The sequence below is a fragment of the Polyodon spathula genome, chromosome 38, assembly GCF_017654505.1.
Source record: "Polyodon spathula isolate WHYD16114869_AA chromosome 38, ASM1765450v1, whole genome shotgun sequence".
NCBI lineage: Eukaryota > Metazoa > Chordata > Actinopteri > Acipenseriformes > Polyodontidae > Polyodon > Polyodon spathula.
In genome coordinates, this window is record NC_054571.1 from 1,500,267 (window position 1) to 1,518,336 (window position 18,070).

The 18,070-nt window shown below is 46.3% G+C and overlaps 1 protein-coding gene across 1 annotated transcript; it reads left to right on the forward strand.

Annotated features, from left to right (window-relative positions):
- Nucleotides 1–1,447: 1,447 nt before the first annotated feature.
- Nucleotides 1,448–16,262, forward strand: camsap3 (calmodulin regulated spectrin-associated protein family, member 3). The gene is made up of 13 exons (XM_041235629.1): nucleotides 1,448–1,621; nucleotides 2,941–3,080; nucleotides 4,118–4,211; nucleotides 4,530–4,581; nucleotides 5,133–5,209; nucleotides 5,314–5,386; nucleotides 5,519–7,601; nucleotides 9,624–9,739; nucleotides 9,970–10,232; nucleotides 11,285–11,366; nucleotides 11,546–11,661; nucleotides 11,871–11,989; nucleotides 12,273–16,262. Exons 1-13 carry the CDS (start codon nucleotides 1,504–1,506, stop codon nucleotides 12,573–12,575), a joined length of 3,636 nt encoding a protein of 1,211 aa, XP_041091563.1. The 5' UTR covers nucleotides 1,448–1,503; the 3' UTR covers nucleotides 12,576–16,262.
- Nucleotides 16,263–18,070: the final 1,808 nt, after the last annotated feature.

Consider the following 18,070-nt stretch of genomic DNA (forward strand, 5'->3'; position numbering starts at 1 on the left):
GCTGTTCAATACCTCACGAGCACGCTGTTCAATACCTCACGCTGTTCAATACCTCACGCTGTTCAATACCTCACGCTGTTCAATACCTCACGCTGTTCAATACCTCACGAGCACGCTGTTCAATACCTCACGCTGTTCAAAACCTCACAAGCACGCTGTTCAATACCTCACGAGCACACTGTTCAATACCTCACGCTGTTCAATACCTCACGCTGTTCAAAACCTCACGAGCACGCTGTTCAGTACCTCACGCTGTTCAAAACCTCACAAGCACGCTGTTCAATACCTCACGCTGTTCAATACCTCAAGAGGGGAAAAGGAGATTAGATGAGGTATGGGACATTTTTTTTGGTAATGCTGTGTGATTTTTGTTAATTCAGTCCTAGTATTAGCTCTCCTTTGGAATAATACAGTATCAGTCTTGCTTTTTCCTTTTTCCATTAAAAAAAAATGAAATCATTTCTCCCATGCCGTTTGGTGTCTTGCAAAGCCTGCTGCATTAACATTACATCATTAAATATGATTTCCTTCCGTGCCGTTGCATGCTGAGGCAGGCTGGCTGTCCTTTGTGATTGTGGAATGCACTTCAGCACTGTTAGTGGACAGCACTGTCTGGCCTGTGGTTCTGTGAGCACTGTGGTTCAGTGATGTGTGCTGGTGTCTTCAGTGTTACTGTGATACACAATAGAAATGAACCTGCATTGGGGCTCCTCATTATAAACATGCCAGATACTCAGGGGGGCATGGTTTTCAGACTGGGAGGTCAGGGGGTAATGTAAAAGGGTAAGATGGGGGAGAGCAAGGATTCAAGAAGTTTGGAACCTCTGCTGTCAATGCTCCAGTCCCAGTTTCTAGTTGGAGAATGCTTCAAATTTGAGTCCAGTGCAATCCCCTTCAGTTTTAGGGTTAAACTCGCTCTGCTGCACCCAGTCCTGGGTTTGTTTGAGCAATTGAGCAATGAGGCCGCTATTAAATAAATGTTTACTCCCCATAGCATCATGAACAACTCCTATTAGTAAACCTGGGCACTGATTCATGTTCTGGTAAGTGTGATCAGTTCAGATTTAGTAGGACCCTGATTTGTTCAAACTCCTGTCCATCTCAAGGATATATTTGAACAAGGGAAGCTCTGAAACCCAGGACCGGGTGAGCGGGGGCTAGTGAGAGCTGATAACCCTGCAGTGTAGTTCAATAATGCCCATTGCAGGGAAGGGATAAATACAGGTGTCCAGTACAAAAGGGTGGCTGTTATAAAGGTCCCTCATAGTTACTGGGAGTGTCACAGGTTCCCAGTCCAGGTTTTGTTTCAGCTGCGTCCTAATGAATTATTTATGCTTGGATGCTGTGTAATGTGCACTGGAAAGCAGTGCTGATTTTAAATGAATTTCCAGTTGAAACAAAACCCCTGGATGTGGGTTCCTCGGTGATGGTGTACTGTGCTAATTTTTTCCCCCTTTCCTCCTACTCCCTCTTATTGAGCAGATCCGCTACAGGAAGGATAAGATGATGCCCAAGCAGACGCCCACCTTCCCAGCAGTCACTGGGGTAAAGGACCTCTCAAACGGGTGTGCCATTGCCGCGGCCGTCCACCACTACTGCCCCGATATCCTCCGCCTGGAAGGTAGAGTAACGATCAGAATTATTCCGGGCTTAAAAGGCATGTCATATGCAGACAGGCTAAAATAATTGAATCTGTTCAGTCTTGAACAAAGAAGACTACGTGGCGACCTAATTCAAGCATTCAAAATTCTAAAAGGTATTGACAGTGTCGACCCAAGGGACTTTTTCAGCCTGAAAAAAGAAACAAGGACCAGGGGTCACAAATGGAGTTTAGAAAAAGGGGCATTCAGAACAGAAAATAGGAGACACTTTTTTACACAGAGAATTGTGAGGGTCTGGAATCAACTTCCCAGTAATGTTGTTGAAGCTGACACCCTGGGATCCTTCAAGAAGCTGCTTGATGAGATTTTGGGATCAATAAGCTACTAACAACCAAACGAGCAAGATGGGCCGAATGGCCTCCTCTCGTTTGTAAACTTTCTTATGTTCTTTCTTATGTTCTTATGATCCCCTTAACACCTGCCTAGGGCATACACCTTTTAATAGGAACAAAAAAGAATAAAACCTTAAAAATATTGACCCTAGTTAACCCTAGCACAGAAGCCAAGGCTACTGTTGTAAATTGATTGTTGACTTAAAAGAGAGGGAAGGAGCCACTTCACAAAGAGTGGTGAGGGTGTGGAATGGGTTACCTAGTCATGTTGCTGAAGGAGACTGTTCTTCACACAGAGAGTGGTGAGGGGATGGAATGGGTTACCTAGTCATGTTGCTGAAGGAGACTCTTCACACAGAGTGGTGAGAGTGTGGAATGGGCTGCCTAGCCGTGTTGTAGATGCTGAATCGCTGGGATCCTTTAAGACCTGAATTATTCTGTTGAATCACTTATAAGAGCTAGAACTAGAGGATGCATCGAGTCTCCCTTGCTGGCATAAAATCCTTGACTCTTTATTTTATCCGCTCAGAAGACTGTTGTCAAAGTATGCAAACGTATCCATTTTAAACTCTAGAAATCATGCCAGATTTGTCCACTCTTTGCCTTTGTTTCTGCTGCAGCGCTGGGTATAATGAGTTCCACCCACACCAGTAAAAAAACACAAGGATTCTGCTCGGATCAACCAAGACAAACAGTAGAGTGATTGCAAATTTAAACCAGGACTATGTAAGGATGGGTTTCACGCGTTCCTGTAAGAATTGAGCTGCAGTGCTTTCATGAAATCCCTCCTTCTTTATCCTTCCACAGTTCTTTACTTAAACTTCCATTTGATGGGTTTGCTTGATCCTAGACATCGCTTTAAAACTGGTCTGGACTGTTCTTAAGAGGCAGCACAATTCTGTAATCTCCTAATGGTTTTTTCCCCTTTCCTGTCTGCTCCTTGAAAGATGTCTGCCTGAAGGAGACAATGTCTGTGGCCGACAGCCTCTACAATCTGCAGCTGATACAGGAGTTCTGTCAGGAGTGCCTTGGGGGCTGCTGCCCCCTAGCGCTGGAGGACCTGCTCTACACTCCACCAGTGCTCAAGGTAGGGGGCATTGCTAATATAAAAAGGGGGAGGGATAGGGAAGGATACTGGGGAGCTAGAGCTGGAGTGTGGTTCTAGTTTTTGGAAGGATCTCCACCCCCCTCTGAAACAATGCTGGAGATTGAAATGAGTGGAATATCATTGCAGGACGGAGCATGGTCCAGATACACTGCAATGTGTAGCATGATCCAGATACACTGCAATGTGTAGCATGATCCGGATACACTGCAATGTGTAGCATGGTCCGGATACACTGCAATGTGTAGCATGATCCAGATACACTGCAATGTGTAGCATGATCCGGATACACTGCAATGTGTAGCATGATCTGGATACACTGCAATGTGTAGCATGGTCCAGATACACTGCAATGTGTGTAAGAGAAATTTTCTTTCTAGTAAAAGTTGAGAAATTATTCCCCTTGTGATTGGTGACTCATGATACGTGAATAAGAATATATATTTAAAAAAAAAAAAAAGTTATGTTGAAAAAAAGATAATGCTGCGATATGGACAACATAGGATACAGCAAAGGTAAAGCAAGGGGTCTCCTGTAAACACTGTAGGGGTTCTGAGACTGGATTAACGTAGTCTGACTCCTCCTCCTTTCCTCTGCAGGGGTTCTGAGACTCTTTTAGTCCAGTCTGACTCCTCCTCCTTTCCTCTGCAGGGGTTCTCTTTTAATCCAGTCTGACTCCTCCTCCTTTCCTCTGCAGGGGTTCTCTTTTAATCCAGTCTGACTCCTCCTCCTTTCCTCTGCAGGGGTTCTCTTTTAATCCAGTCTGACTCCTCCTCCTTTCCTCTGCAGGGGTTCTCTTTTAATCCAGTCTGACTCCTCCTCCTTTCCTCTGCAGGGGTTCTCTTTTAATCCTGCCTGACTCCTCCTCCTTTCCTCTGCAGGGGTTCTCTTTTAATCCAGTCTGACTCCTCCTCCTTTCCTCTGCAGGGGTTCTCTTTTAATCCAGTCTGACTCCTCCTCCTTTCCTCTGCAGGGGTTCTCTTTTAATCCAGTCTGACTCCTCCTCCTTTCCTCTGCAGGTGAACATCATGACGTTCATGGCGGAGTTGTTCTGGTGGTTTGAAATCCGGAAGCCTGAATTCGTTAATCCAAAAGAGCCCCTGGATTTGGAAGGTAATGGGGATCCCCTCATTCTCACCCCTCAACCCTTACTGTTGCACTGTGTTAAAAGAACATTAAACCACAGTGAAATACTGTACATGAAATACAGATGTCAGCCTTGGTGTTTACCACAGTAATTTTGCACTTTCCCCCTATGCTTTTTCCTTGGTTATACTATGCATTTACTGTATGGTATTGAATATGCTTTACGATGCTTACTTATGCTTTTACAATGCTTTATTATGCTTTGCTATGCTTTTATTATAGTAAAGCTGTATAAGGGAGTGTGCTGTCCATTCTGAATCCCGCTGTTGTCTCTTGTTCTTACAGATGTGTCAGGGATGAACGAGTGCACTACCCCGACCAGTGGAAACAGCAACAGGTATGGTTCATTTTATTAGCGCACAACAGGCTGTGTGCTATAACACTGTAGACTCATCAAGGGGATCTGATGGAGACATAAAAGCAAGAGAATGAGGTGGAATTACAGCATTGTGCACATCACGTTATTTTACAAGTGTAAATTGGTTTTCACAGTTTGTGCTGTGATAATGCTTCAGTTTTTGTATTCTATCATGAAATAACCACAGCATCCCATGAGCATTCATGGAGTAGTCTGTTTATATAACAAGTAAAAGTATGGAAAATAAATTCAGTTTAACCCTAAATTAAACAGGTGCTCTGCTTTCCTTGAATCAAGCTCTGCATCTGCTTAGCAACACAGTGGTATCATTTTGAATGGTTTACCCATCCATTGAATAGTAGAGCATATTAATAAACAAGTTAAACCCTGGTAATTGCGTAGTGCAACCGTTGGAAAAGCTTGAGAAATGGCACAAAGCATGAACAAAAAAGCTTGCAGATTAGCTGTGGTAAATTCTGCGAAGGGTTGTGATGATGATAATCCCGGCTGTGCCTCTTCTTCTGTTCTAGCGGCTCTCCTGCCTTCGTCTTCAGGCAGCCGTTCCTGCCAATCGCCTCCCCTCAGTCCCCCAGCCGCTCCGGCCCAGGTAAGGACACAAGTGTTTTCAGAGCGGATGATTCACTTGTATTTTGTTGTTGTTGTTGTTAATTTTTCCAAGACTTCACACAAGCCCATCTTAATGTTTTGCAGGCTCTCTGAATCAGTCTACCTCAATGCCACACGTGGAAGGCGTAGGGAGAACCTGGTCCAAGAAGCAGCGAAGGTGAGACACAGTTTTTCCTTAGACGCCAGTTACTTATAAACTTCATATTGAAGGTGTTTTATGCCAACCCGTTACATCATCCAGTCAAACCAAACTGATGGTAACCCCTACCTCTCCCCTCCCTCCCCACAGACCTCTGTCCCAGGCGGTGTCCTTCAGCATCCCGTTCGGTCTGGACAGTGACGTGGAGGTCGTAATGGGGAACCCTGTCCTGAGCAGTAGCAGCCTGGTCCGCTCAGTCAGCTCTGACAGCCTGAACCCCAGTGTATTCCAAGCGCCCCAGACCGTCACCCGTGCCACCTACACCCCTCCTGATGACACGGATGGCTTCCTGAAGAAGCGTCCGGCTGGCAAGAATGGACCCCTGGGGCCTCAGAGGGCAACCTGGGGCACCCAGGTGCCCGGGACCTTGGGGAAAATGAAGGAGGAGCGGGAAGGGCTGGAGAACGGGTTGCCGGATGACCTGCCTACCATCGAGGAGGCCATGCAGATCATCCACAGTGAGGGAACGCTGGAGCCCAGGCTGCACCCGGAAGGTGCTCCGGACGAGTTCTACCTGCATTCCCCCTACATCCTGGAGGACTCGAGGGGCCGGCTCGACGGGAGCCCGTCCAGGCTCAGCTGCTCCGCTCCCTCCCGCTCAGGCATGATGCATCGAGTTCCCGGGGAGGTGGCGGCAGCCGGGTTAGGGTTTCCCTCGGAGCGGGGCTGGCGCCAGCGGAGGACCTCCGAGGGGTCAAGGATCTCCCGGGATGACGATTCCGTCCTGAGGGACAACAGTCTGGATTCGGATGAGGAGTGTCCCAAGCAGCAGCCGAAGCAGGACGATTGCCCTTCTGGCCTCAGCTCCCACCCGGACAACAGCAACAGCAACCATGATTCCCGTAGCAGTACTGGGGTCAGGATGACCAACTTCGCCGAGCGCAAGAAGAAGTTGTCCACCAGCGAAACCCCTAAAGACCCAGCAGAGCCGCAGATGGTCACCAGTGCCCAGAAGTGTGAGGACAGCCCGGGGAAGAGCCCTGCCCTGAACACAGAGATGTCCCAGCTCGGGGCCAGGCTGGAGGAGAAGAGGAGGGCCATCGAGGCGCAGAAGAAGAGGATCGAGGCCATCTTCGCCAAGCACAGGCAGAGGCTGGGCAAGAGCGCCTTCCTGCAGCTGAAGAGGGAGGGAGGTGGGGGAGGCAGTGACCCAGAGGGAGAGGAGGAGACGCCCAAGCTGTCCCTGGAGGAGAGGCTGTCCCGGATCGAGGATGAGGAAGAGCTTGACACCCCCAGCCCTCTGAGGACCCTGGAGATCCCAGATTCCAAACCCTGGGAGCCCAAATCCCACCCGGAAAAGCAAGTCACCTTCTCCCCGGAGATCGGGAAGGAGAAGCTGGAGGACGAAGCCCATCTGGGAGAGTACAACAAGGCTGTGAGCAAGCTGAATGCAGCCCTGAGCTCCCTGCAGAGCGACATGCAGCGGCTCTCCGATCAGCAGAAGCAGCTGATGCACAAGAAGCCTGCCACCAAGGCTTGGGTCATCCCAGCGAGCTCCAAGCCCACCGCAGCCACCCCTCCCCTGCCGTCCTCCTCCCAGAGGCTGTCCCGCGACCTCCAGCTGAAGCGCTCCATGGACCTGTCTTCCTCCTCCCCTTCCCCCTCACCTTCCAGGAAACCCCCCTCCTCCTCCTCCACCCCCATGACCCCCAAATCCCCTCAGCCAGCCCACAGGAGAGCCCAGTCCGCCCCTCCCAAGAGCCCCAAGCACTCCCGGCCACTGGATTTGAAGTTCCCCCCTCTGACACGAGTGCTGACCCCCCCCAATAACGTGGACACCCTCCCGCACCTCCGCAAGTTCTCCTCCAGCCAGTGCACAGTTCAGACCTCCTCCTCCTTCAACATAGGAGGGGAGAGAGCCAGCAGAGCCCCCGTGACAGAGGATGACTCCTCTGAGACCGGCTCCAGCGAAGACCAGCTCTTCAGCTTGGAGATGGAGGGCAACGTGAGACCCTGGGGCAGGAAGGAACAGGAGGGGGGCAGCAGCTCGGGGGCCCCCTCAGAGTGCTCCTTCGAGAGCGACCCCCAGCCCCCGGGCCCCACGCTCAACGGGAAGCGATCGAGCCTGATCGAGATTGCGCTGTCCTCTCTGAGAGCCCCTGACGAGGAGGAGGAGGAGAACGGCAGCGACTCCACTAGCGAGCAGAGAGGAGGGGTGGGCTTCTTCTTCAAGGTTAGTCCCAGCATTTTTATTTGAATTCGACTGAATTGAATTTCACATTTGCTGCCTGTGCTTGATCTAGTGCTCTGCTCTTCAGAGTCCAAGGCAAACCTATACCAACAAACAACAGAGCAGTCAGTAATAGTTTCTTCTGAGAACTGCTACAACCCATATTCACTCCCAGTAATGTCAATATGGGATTAAGAGTGAAATGTAAAATACTGGTAAAGTAAGTTTTCATTTTTTTGCGTTTCTACAGCATATCTAAACGGTACCAGGTGCTTCCAACATCCTAGTTGATAAAATATTTCTTCAACAACCATAATAATGTTTTTAACAGTGACTGATAAAGCTAGTATTTGGGTATTTGTTTTCAGTGAGCTGCCTGATGCAAAAGGCAAAAGAAACTCAATTCAGTTAACCACACAGACTGCTTTCCTTGCGAGACAGTGCGAGAGTGAGAGAGAGCGATGGCTTGTTTATTAATTATTTATTCTTATCCATCCGTCAATTATTTATTTCTTACCCTAGTTTTAAATTGATGACAATTTTTGTTTTCCCAGCCTGGGGGTATGAAATTAGGGCTGTCCTGGGCTACGTGTCTGTGTATTTTATAGATGTTGTATTTTATTCACCGGCATCAAATATATAGGCTTCACAGCAACTTGCAGCAGCTGTGAAAAGATTAAACTTCAAACCGGCAAGACTTTGCAGTGGTGCTGACTGGGTCAGTATTGTTTAAGAGGAGAACAGCTCATGAATAATGTGATTATGATCAAGAACCCTTTTGGAAATTGGATGTTACAATTATCAAGGAGTTGGAACGGTCTGTGATTTGTTCAGGTTCATGTGTTTCAGTGTTGGATTTAACATGTTTAAGTGGCGATTACTGCATGCTAAATTCCTAACAGTTTGATTCTGTGGTTGGTGGACCAGCGAGATCAAGTCTGGGTTGTTTTCGGCTCGGTCCCCTGCAGGGCCAGTCATGTATTTCATCCTGTGCCGGGTGTGCAGTGCAGGGTTCATGTTGTGACTTGCTTGCAGAACAGTTTGAAATGGTGCTAACGCCACTTCGGACTAGATTCTCACAGCTATTTGTTCCAGTTCAACATTAGCACCAAAGAAAATTAAAAAACAAATCAGAAACAACTTCTGACCAGAAGCACCTAAATTAAATTCGTGCTTTTCAGAAACTAGCACCTCAAGCAGCTTAATCATGTTGTCTCAATGTAGAAAACATGAACTGGTAAAAACAAATACTGTTAACTGCAGGCATTCGCTCACGTACAAAAAGGGTTAAGTTCAGTGCCGTGCTTTTATTGAACTTCAAATAACAGCTGGCACAGAACGGAATTGGTTTAGCTTCCTTATTCCGGAGAGTCAGAGTGTAGCAGTCTTCTCTTCTTCCTCTGATCTCACATCAGACTATCTCTGCTCCGTTTCTACCCAACTTGGTCAGATCTTTCTTCTTCAAGAGCACTTTCTTCATTGTAACAACTCTCTAGGTTTGTTTTTATCGTGTGCGTGTTTTCCCCTGTTCCTTTCTTAGGATTTCGTGTACGTTCTTTGCAACGCAGCCCCTCAACCCACTCACAGCCCATGCACTCAGTCACACCCACCCTGCTAACAGACATTTCAATACAGCTTATCAGAGTTCAGACAGCCTTCGTGTGTCAGTCTCTCCCCTGCTCAGTCACTTCCCCCTTCTGCTCGTAATTAAGTTGATTTTTACATTTTAGAATGTCAGCAGAAAATTCTTTACCACATTTTATACAACCTTAAGTTTAAACTAACAGACAAAATTATGCCAGCACAGCAACACAGACAATGGCAGTCAACTTTCCCTGTCGTAACACTACACCAAATCTCTAAGAATGTAGCCCTTTATAAAGCAGTAAAAGGCTTTGTGATTTAGTTTTCCCATGCGATTGAATGGCACAGTGCTAGCTGTTGGTTGAATGCTCTGGGGATCCTGTTCTGTGCTTGTTTAGGGAGGAGTGTAACTGCAGACTGTTTTGGTGTGTGTTTGTGCAGGACGAGGCGCTACCGGAGGATGAGATGGCGCAGAGGAGGGCGGCTCTGCTGGAGAAACAGCAGAAGAGAGCGGAGGAGCTGAAGAGGCGCAAGCAGTGGCAGGAGCTGGACTCCAAGTGAGTGTGCGGAGCAAGCTCTGAACACATTCAACTCGCCTGCTCACTTCAATAGTACACCTGCCCTAGGGGAGTTCCTGAAACCCAGGACTTCAAGGCTTTCAAATGCCATTTCTTAATGCATTGTGGAAATTGAATATGCTCTATTATAGCTAAGGAAACTAAATAGATGGTAGTGTTTGGAACCCTGTGTGTGTAACCCCTGCCCGCCTCTCCCCTCTGCTCCCAAGGCCGGCAGGAGAGGTGGGGGAGGTGAAGGTGGAGAAGCTGGAGAAGCCAGAGCAGCCGTCTCGTCCCCTGGAGAAGGGGGCGCGCAGGGGAGACTTCACCCGCCAGGAGTACGAGCGCAGACACCAGCTGAAGATCATGGAGGACCTGGACAAGGTTCTGAGGCAGAAACCCACCACCGTGCGCGGGGTCAAGAAGCAGCGGCCCAAGACCGTGTTCAGGGATGATTCTGTGCTCTCGCGAAGCCCTGTCAAGGGATACCTGGGTAACGCCCTGCATGCATGCCAGCTCTCAGGATCCAATTACCCCTTACACAACTTTCCCACTGTTCATGCTCAGAAAAGTGCAGTAAAGCACACTGAAGCAAGGTTAAGCATTTTAAAGAATTGAGTGGTGTGGTAGAGCAAATTAACCTTTTAAGGTACAAGGGACTGAGGTGCAACATTTACTGACAGGTTCGATCTGGTCATCCAAATGGTCAGGTTCCTCCTCGTGATACTTGAGTCAAATGTATTTTAAGAAGAAACCGCTTGAACAAGCTCTCAATTCCATGTGTACCTGAAGGGGTTTATAAACATGACAAACCAGGGTAAACTGTGCTTCTGACCATGGGAGAAGCATGGTAACAGTATGAAACTACCTTGCGAAAAGTACCGTGGGAAACTTGTGTAAGGGATGCACTATCACTGAGCCGTCTCTCTGAATCTTGCATGACTGATAAGGCTTTAAAGCCCCATTTCTTGTCTATTATCACGCCCCCCCCCCCCCCCCCCCCCTTTTAAAGGAGCTCTAAGACTGTAATATCCAGTTGTCCCTCCTGTTGGTGTTAGCAGCATTCGCTGAAAGTGGGTTTATCAAGCTAAGAGCGTAAGATATGACAGAGAGAAGGCTGTTCGACCCCCTCGGTGCTCCTCCGGTTCCTTGTAGCTGCTTCATAGCAGAATTTTTCTAGTCAGTTCTCAAAGGAGCCCATTGACTCCATATCGGGGATGTTTGACACTAGGGTTATATTTTTTACAGTTTTAAAAAAATCACCTGATGAGGAATAACTCAGGAAACAAAAGAAGAACTAGCAAGGGGTGGGGGGGTGGGGGGGTGCCTTGGCTTTCACATGACAGATACTGTGGGTTGCTGCCAATCTGACGAGTGCCCCCTAGAGTTTCTGCTGTGCTCCATGCTGAAAGGGCTGTTGTGGACTGATCTGTGGCCCCCTCGAGTTTTTACTGTAAGGGACTGCCCTTGACTGAGCTGTGTCTTTTTACTGTAAGGGACTGCCCTGGACTGAGCTGCATTGTTGTGTGTCTGTTGTGTACACAGGCTCCAGGCTGAGTAAAGTCTACTCACATTCCACCCTCTCGCTCTCCACTATGGCCAGCGACACGGGCAAGAAGTCACCCAGGTAAGGCACTGTGCGATAGCACTGCTATTGTTATTGTTAGTTATTTGCATTGTGATGATGAGGATTATTGTTGTTATTATTATTATTATTATTAGTGTTGATTAACTTGGTTGTTTTACGGCTGTAAAGAGACTCTTCTAATCTGCTTCTCTTTCTCTTGTTTGCTTTGTGTCGCACAGGGCGCAGTCCCCTTCTGGGTTGAAGTCACCGAGCCGCCTGCAGTCCAATCAGAACGGAGAGGACTGGGAGAACGCCTCGACCGCATCATCACCGGCCTCCATCCCAGAATATACCGGTACAGACGCAGAGAGAAAGAGGGAGAAAGACACAGCGAGAGGGAGAGAGAAAGAGACCTCACTAGTCTTTTTATTACTCTTTGCAATGTTTTTACTGTAGGAAATTTACAAAGGTCCTGGCACTCTCGAGTGTTTGTTTCGAGGTTCTATAGATTCTTTTTATCCGGGGTTCCGTGTGTAAAGGCTCTGTGTCCTGTTTGGTTCTCAGGTCCCAAGCTGTTCAAGGAGCCGAGCTTGAAGTCCAACAAGTTCATCATCCACAACGCCCTGTCTCGCTGCTGCCTGGCAGGCAGAGTGAACGAGGCCCAGAAAAACAAGATCCTGGAGGTGCGGGGGGCCTGGGTGACAGTCGGGGAGGGGGTAGGGGGGCACAGCATGTTTCTGTTGGCATTGCTATTGCTTTTTAGTATCACCTAGAAGGGTTTTTGCCCAATCACAGAAATGTGCTGTCCAACAAACAACCAGCCGTTGTGTAATACAGCAGCAGCTGCTTTGCGTTGTGTAATACAGGAGCTGCTTTGTGTTGTGTAATACAGCAGCTGCTTTGTGTTGTGTAATACAGCGCGGCTCGTTCATCTCTCACTCTCTGTTGTTGTTGTTGTCGTCTCAGGAGATGGAGAAGAGCAAGGCGAACCACTTCCTGATTCTGTTCCGCGACGCGAGCTGCCAGTTCCGAGCCGTCTATTCCATGAACCCCGAGACGGAGGAAATGCACCGGGTAGCGGGCATTGGGCCGCGGGTCATCAGCCTGGGCATGGTGGAGGGCATCTTCAAGTACAGCTCGGACCGCAAGCAGTTCACCCCCATCCCCTCCAAAACCATGTCCATGAGCGTCGACGCTGTCACCATACAGGGGCACCTGTGGCAGAGCAAGCGCCCCGGGACCCCCAAGAAACCAGGCACCCCCAAATAAGAACAGGACCCAGAACGAGACCAAGAGCGATAATAAAGATAATGATGATGATGGTGATAATAAAAATGATCAACACTCATTGATCGGGATCCTCTGTCAAAACTACCTTTAGATATGCTCTGACTAGTGTTGGCTGTTTCTCTTGGCGCCTGGCTTGTCCAATGTTAAACTCCCTCCCCAGCGATTGTGCAGACGCCAGCCCGAAAGACGCCAGCCCAGAGAACGCTGCGACTGAATCATCGTGGAAATTGGATACTGCGAGAATCTGCTGTTGGAAGATACTGGAATAGAAATTCATACCGGATTCTTTGTGAATGTGTGACTAACACATTATTATTATTATTATTATTATTATTATTATTATTATTATTATTATTATTATTGGCATCTTTCCCCATAACACTGAATGCTGAAGTAGTATATTTCTCTGGTACGTGCCATTTAGATTTTGCGAGATCCTTAAATCCTTTATGAATGGAGCCCATGTGTGATTGGGAACAAAGGTCGTAGAAAACATCCTGTTTACCTATATTTACAATATCGTTCTAGTAAGCCAACCAGCCAGGGCTAGTTTTTATATGACGGAGGCAGAAGCAGACTGTTCCCTCAATGCTCTGCCTGGGCTGAAGATAATGGAGAGTGTGGAGGTCAGTGTGGGAGTTGACTGGTCCACCCACAGTAGAATCAGAATGGAAGAGTTGTCCCTGCTAGTGGTTGTGGTGGAGCCCAGGACCTGAAGGAGCCTGCTGTCTGCCATGCTGGGGCGTGATGTCAGTGGGGAATCCTGACCCCCAAAGACCCCCAGAACAAAGGCGGCAGCCTGCTGTAGGGGCTCTCAGAGAGACAGTACTGATGCTCTACTGGTACCCAGGACTACCGCCGTTACCTTCCTTTACATACTGCGCGAAATGAAAGAATTGATCTGTAAAATACTACTGAATGATGTTCTCCCCACCCTCGCACCCAGCGCTCCGATTTTGGTTCATTCCTCTCTCTGTGGTGGAGGACGCTACATCATGGCTTCATCTGTCTTTTTATTATTATTTGACAAGGTAATTGACAACATAATGTGTGTGTGACCTTTATTGAATGCACTGTACAGTCTTTAGAGACCGGGGAGGTTGCGTTGCTGTTTTTACAATGCCTTGTAGGTGGGATGTGTGTGTCAGCAGATGAGGAAAGGCAATGCTAGTCGTTGCATGGGCATGGAGTCTCAGCCCTGTGGGTGCACGGCTCTGCTAAAGCATGAGTTTTGTGAGCCAGGCTCTTGAGTGAATCTGCAATGGCAGATAGCGTTGGACCAATTTATGAAAGAAAGAAAAAACAAAACACATCAAAGTCAGAAATGGATTGCATTCTACATATATAAATATATTCATGTGTTTCCAATCAGGAGATGGAAAATGTTTTTATTCTTCCAGTTCTTGTTTTTTTTAGTTGGATGATGAATTTTCTCTCACATGATCTCCTGGAATAATAATAATAATAATGATGATGATAATAAAAACTTGTGCGTGTGTAAAAGAAGAAAAAAAATTACAGTAAAACAGAAAATTATATATATCTCTCTGATGGAAATCATCGCTAAAGAAAACGAATCAAAGAATAGCTGTATATTTCTGAAATGATTTCATGTTTTTGATTTGATTTGCAATGGTTTGTATGAAATGGAGATGAAGTTGTAAAGTATGTTCTGAGCGAGCGTCTGCTTGGGAAGGGAGGGGACAGCTGGAGAGAAGCAGAGGAGTAAACCCGTTTCCACCCCATTGTCTCTCCTGCATTGTCTGCTGTACAGCTTCTTAAAGGATGTAGATACCAAAACACTTGACTCTTTTTACTGTTTTGTACAACGGCACTCAGAGTTTAAAACGAAGATATTTGTAACCCTTACAGTCCCAAACCTAATGTGTTCTTCTTCTTTTAGATTCGCTCTGTATCGCTTTCTGTTTCAGCCTTCCACTTTAAAACTTATAAGAAATTCACTGAAGGCAACACTGCCAAAATGTTTGTCTGCTATATTTAAAAACACAGAGGTTTAAAACACCCCGCAGCCCCGACGTTGTCTCTCTAGGAACAGCTGGGACACCAGACTGCAACGATGAATTCATCCCCCAGGCAACACTCTAGTGCAGCGAATGTAAGAAAAAAACAATCCTTTATGATGTATTTCTTTGTGAAGTACACCTTCTATCCACCGGAGGCAGCGTATTGTACTTGGAGAGAATGAGTTTTAAAAATCCCCAAGATTGGACGATGGAAACAGAAACCCACATGCAAAGCACTGCATGAGCTGGGATGACCAGACCAGTTTACCATCAAACTTCAGTTTCCTATCAAACTTCGGTTCCCTTTTCACTGGCCCTTAACTTTCTTTAACTTGGAACAAGCTGACTTCATGAACACTGTACCTATTGTTACATAATCCCTTAGTGTGCATGTGAATGTTACTCTCGGCTCCTGTCAGCGCACAATCCTGTAATCGAGACGTGGAAAACGCTACACAAACATACAATTCATGCAATCCGTCACTCGGAATTCAGCAAAGGTCTGTATCTCTGGGATTCGTTGTTCAGACTCTGTTAGTATGTGGAGGACCGTATGATTCTTCCTCAAAGTGAATTGTCATCATGGAAAACAAACCATGAATGGGAATAAGACTAGCAGTTTGATCCATTCCTGGTTTTACTATGAGCTTAATAAGACACACCTGAGCTTCTCAGCTATGCACCAGAGGCTGAGCAAGCACATACTAAAACCTGGAATGGGTGAAACAGCTATGCAATAGGAGTTATTTTCACATTCCCCATTCAGTTACAATCCACCAAGATGCAATGACATGATGACACGTTTGAAAGATGAAGATAAAACGTTAAAGATTTTTATTTTCCTTTCTCTTTTAAACCTCTGGTCCTTTTCTTCCAAAGCGTTTCCCCCATTCTTTAATGAACTTGAAAAATGTTAATGTTACAAAATGAAGAACAAAACACGCTGAGAGCATTGCAAGATGACTTGAAATCTGTCACCCAGTAGTTTTGGTTCTAGTTTTGTAAAATGAAAAGGTGTATTAAAACCCTAGGAGTTAAAGACTGGAGTAAACCCTTTGAGGACATGGGTTCCAGCCTGAGTGGCGGCGCGCTGTTTCGGGTCCCGCAGTGCTGGCCGCTCTTGGCTGTTCGTTGCAGTGCTAGGGTTTCTCCTTGGAATTCCTTATTTGTTTTTTCACAGCTGATAATGGCACCAGTTCATGTATTCGTTCTTGCACTGTTTCAGCTCTTCCCACTGCCTTTTGTGTTTTTAAATTAATGTTCCTTCAGATTCAAATTCAGCTCCAGTTTTGTGTGCAATGCTACTGTATGGAGGATGCCTTGCTAAGCACAGGCGAGATATTTATTGAACAGAAAAGAAGCAATGTATTTAGCTTGTATGATTGTTTTAATTTATGTTGGGTATGAACGGGATCAAGAAGAATTTTGGTTTCTTATAATTCTTTTGGTTGTACATTTTTTTTTTTTTTGTGCAGGAATGACATTCTTGTTTATAAAAAAATAAAAATAAACACACAGAGAAAAAAGTGTCCCTTGTGCTACCTAAAGTGGCCTGCCTTGTGACTGTGTATATAAGTAAAGAAATAAATATATAACAGGTATGGTCATGTGGAAATAATGAATAAACCTCTTTTAAATGACACCCCTCTTTTTCTGTTTTTTCTTTTCATTTTTTTCACTTATTATTTGCTGCTATTGTTTTATTATTCATTCATTTTTTATTTTACAAAATGACAAATTTCCATTTGAAAAAGATCACACTATAAAACACAACGAATATGATGCATATGTTTTATAATTCTAAAACTCTGGGTCTACAGAGTACACTCTTCCAAAAGTTTACCACATTAATTAAAATGAGAGCAAAGTGCAATTAAGCATAGAGAAAGCATCGCAAAGCCGAGAGATATGGTAAAGTGTAGGTAAGGATTGTAAAGCCCAGAGAGGTATGGTTCAGCATATTAAATATGATAGACTGGTAAATTCATAGTACACTGCATAACCATAGAAGTAGTAGAAAACTGCAGAATTACTGCAGATTTACTGTGGTAAACATTTACAAGAGTAGAAGTGTTTCAGAATGCAAAAAAAGAAAACAAGACTTTACAAAAACGGTCTCTGTTGTAAGAATGTAGTGGAGGGGTTGTGCACAGTGTTGTAAGAGTGTAGTGGAGGGGTTGTGCACAGTGTTGTAAGAGTGTAGTGGAGGGGTTGTGCACAGTGTTGTAAGAGTGTAGTGGAGGGGTTGTGCACAGTGTTGTAAGAGTGTAGTGGAGGGGTTGTGCACAGTGTTGTAAGAGTGTAGTGGAGGGGTTGTGCACAGTGTTGTAAGAGTGTAGTGGAGGGGTTGTGCACAGTGTTGTAAGAGTGTAGTGGAGGGGTTGTGCACAGTGTTGTAAGAGTGTAGTGGAGGGGTTGTGCACAGTGTTGTAAGAGTGTAGTGGAGGGGTTGTGCACAGTGTTGTAAGAGTGTAGTGGAGGGGTTGTGCACAGTGTTGTAAGAGTGTAGTGGAGGGGTTGTGCACAGTGTTGTAAGAGTGTAGTGGAGGGGTTGTGCACAGTGTTGTAAGAGTGTAGTGGAGGGGTTGTGCACAGTGTAAGAGTGTAGTGGAGGGGTTGTGCACAGTGTTGTAAGAGTGTAGTGGAGGGGTTGTGCACAGTGTTGTAAGAGTGTAGTGGAGGGGTTGTGCACAGTGTTGTAAGAGTGTAGTGGAGGGGTTGTGCACAGTGTTGTAAGAGTGTAGTGGAGGGGTTGTGCACAGTGTTGTAAGAGTGTAGTGGAGGGGTTGTGCACAGTGTTGTAAGAGTGTAGTGGAGGGGTTGTGCACAGTGTTGTAAGAGTGTAGTGGAGGGGTTGTGCACAGTGTTGTAAGAGTGTAGTGGAGGGGTTGTGCACAGTGTTGTAAGAGTGTAGTGGAGGGGTTGTGCACAGTGTTGTAAGAGTGTAGTGGAGGGGTTGTGCACAGTGTTGTAAGAATGTAGTGGAGGGGTTGTGCACAGTGTTGTAAGAGTGTAGTGGAGGGGTTGTGCACAGTGTTGTAAGAGTGTAGTAAAGGGGGTTGTGCACAGTGTTGTAAGAGTGCTGTAAGAGTGTAGTGGAGGGGTTGTGCACAGTGAAACAGCATTGGCTCTGCTTACAGATCTCTCTGAATGTGTGCAGAATGTACTCCAGCCAAGGGGGGGAACAAATAAGTAACAAATGACAAGCCTGTTTTCAAAGCGCTATACAGAGCAATGATTTAACCCTTTTAAACTGGGTTGTCTGCCAATAAGTTACTAAGAATATACTTGTTGTATTTCCATACAGGACCAATACCGTTCGATATCTATTCTCCTACAGGTTAACCAGCGTCATGCTGTTTTCACTGCTCCCCTCATCAAGGTGAAGCTCAACCATTTATTGATAATCACTAAAAAGGATTCCATAACAGTAGTTAATAAAACTGTTCT

What these genes read in the sequence shown, in the direction of transcription:
- camsap3 (XM_041235629.1), top strand. Translation starts at nt 1,504, where the DNA reads ATGATGCCCAAGCAGACGCCCACCTTCCCAGCAGTCACTGGGGTAAAG. An exon ending in CGATATCCTCCGCCTGGAAG is followed by an intron (nt 1,622 to 2,940) that starts GTAGAGTAACGA and finishes GCTCCTTGAAAG; the next exon opens with ATGTCTGCCTGAAGGAGACA. An exon ending in CCCCAGCCGCTCCGGCCCAG is followed by an intron (nt 5,210 to 5,313) that starts GTAAGGACACAA and finishes AATGTTTTGCAG; the next exon opens with GCTCTCTGAATCAGTCTACC.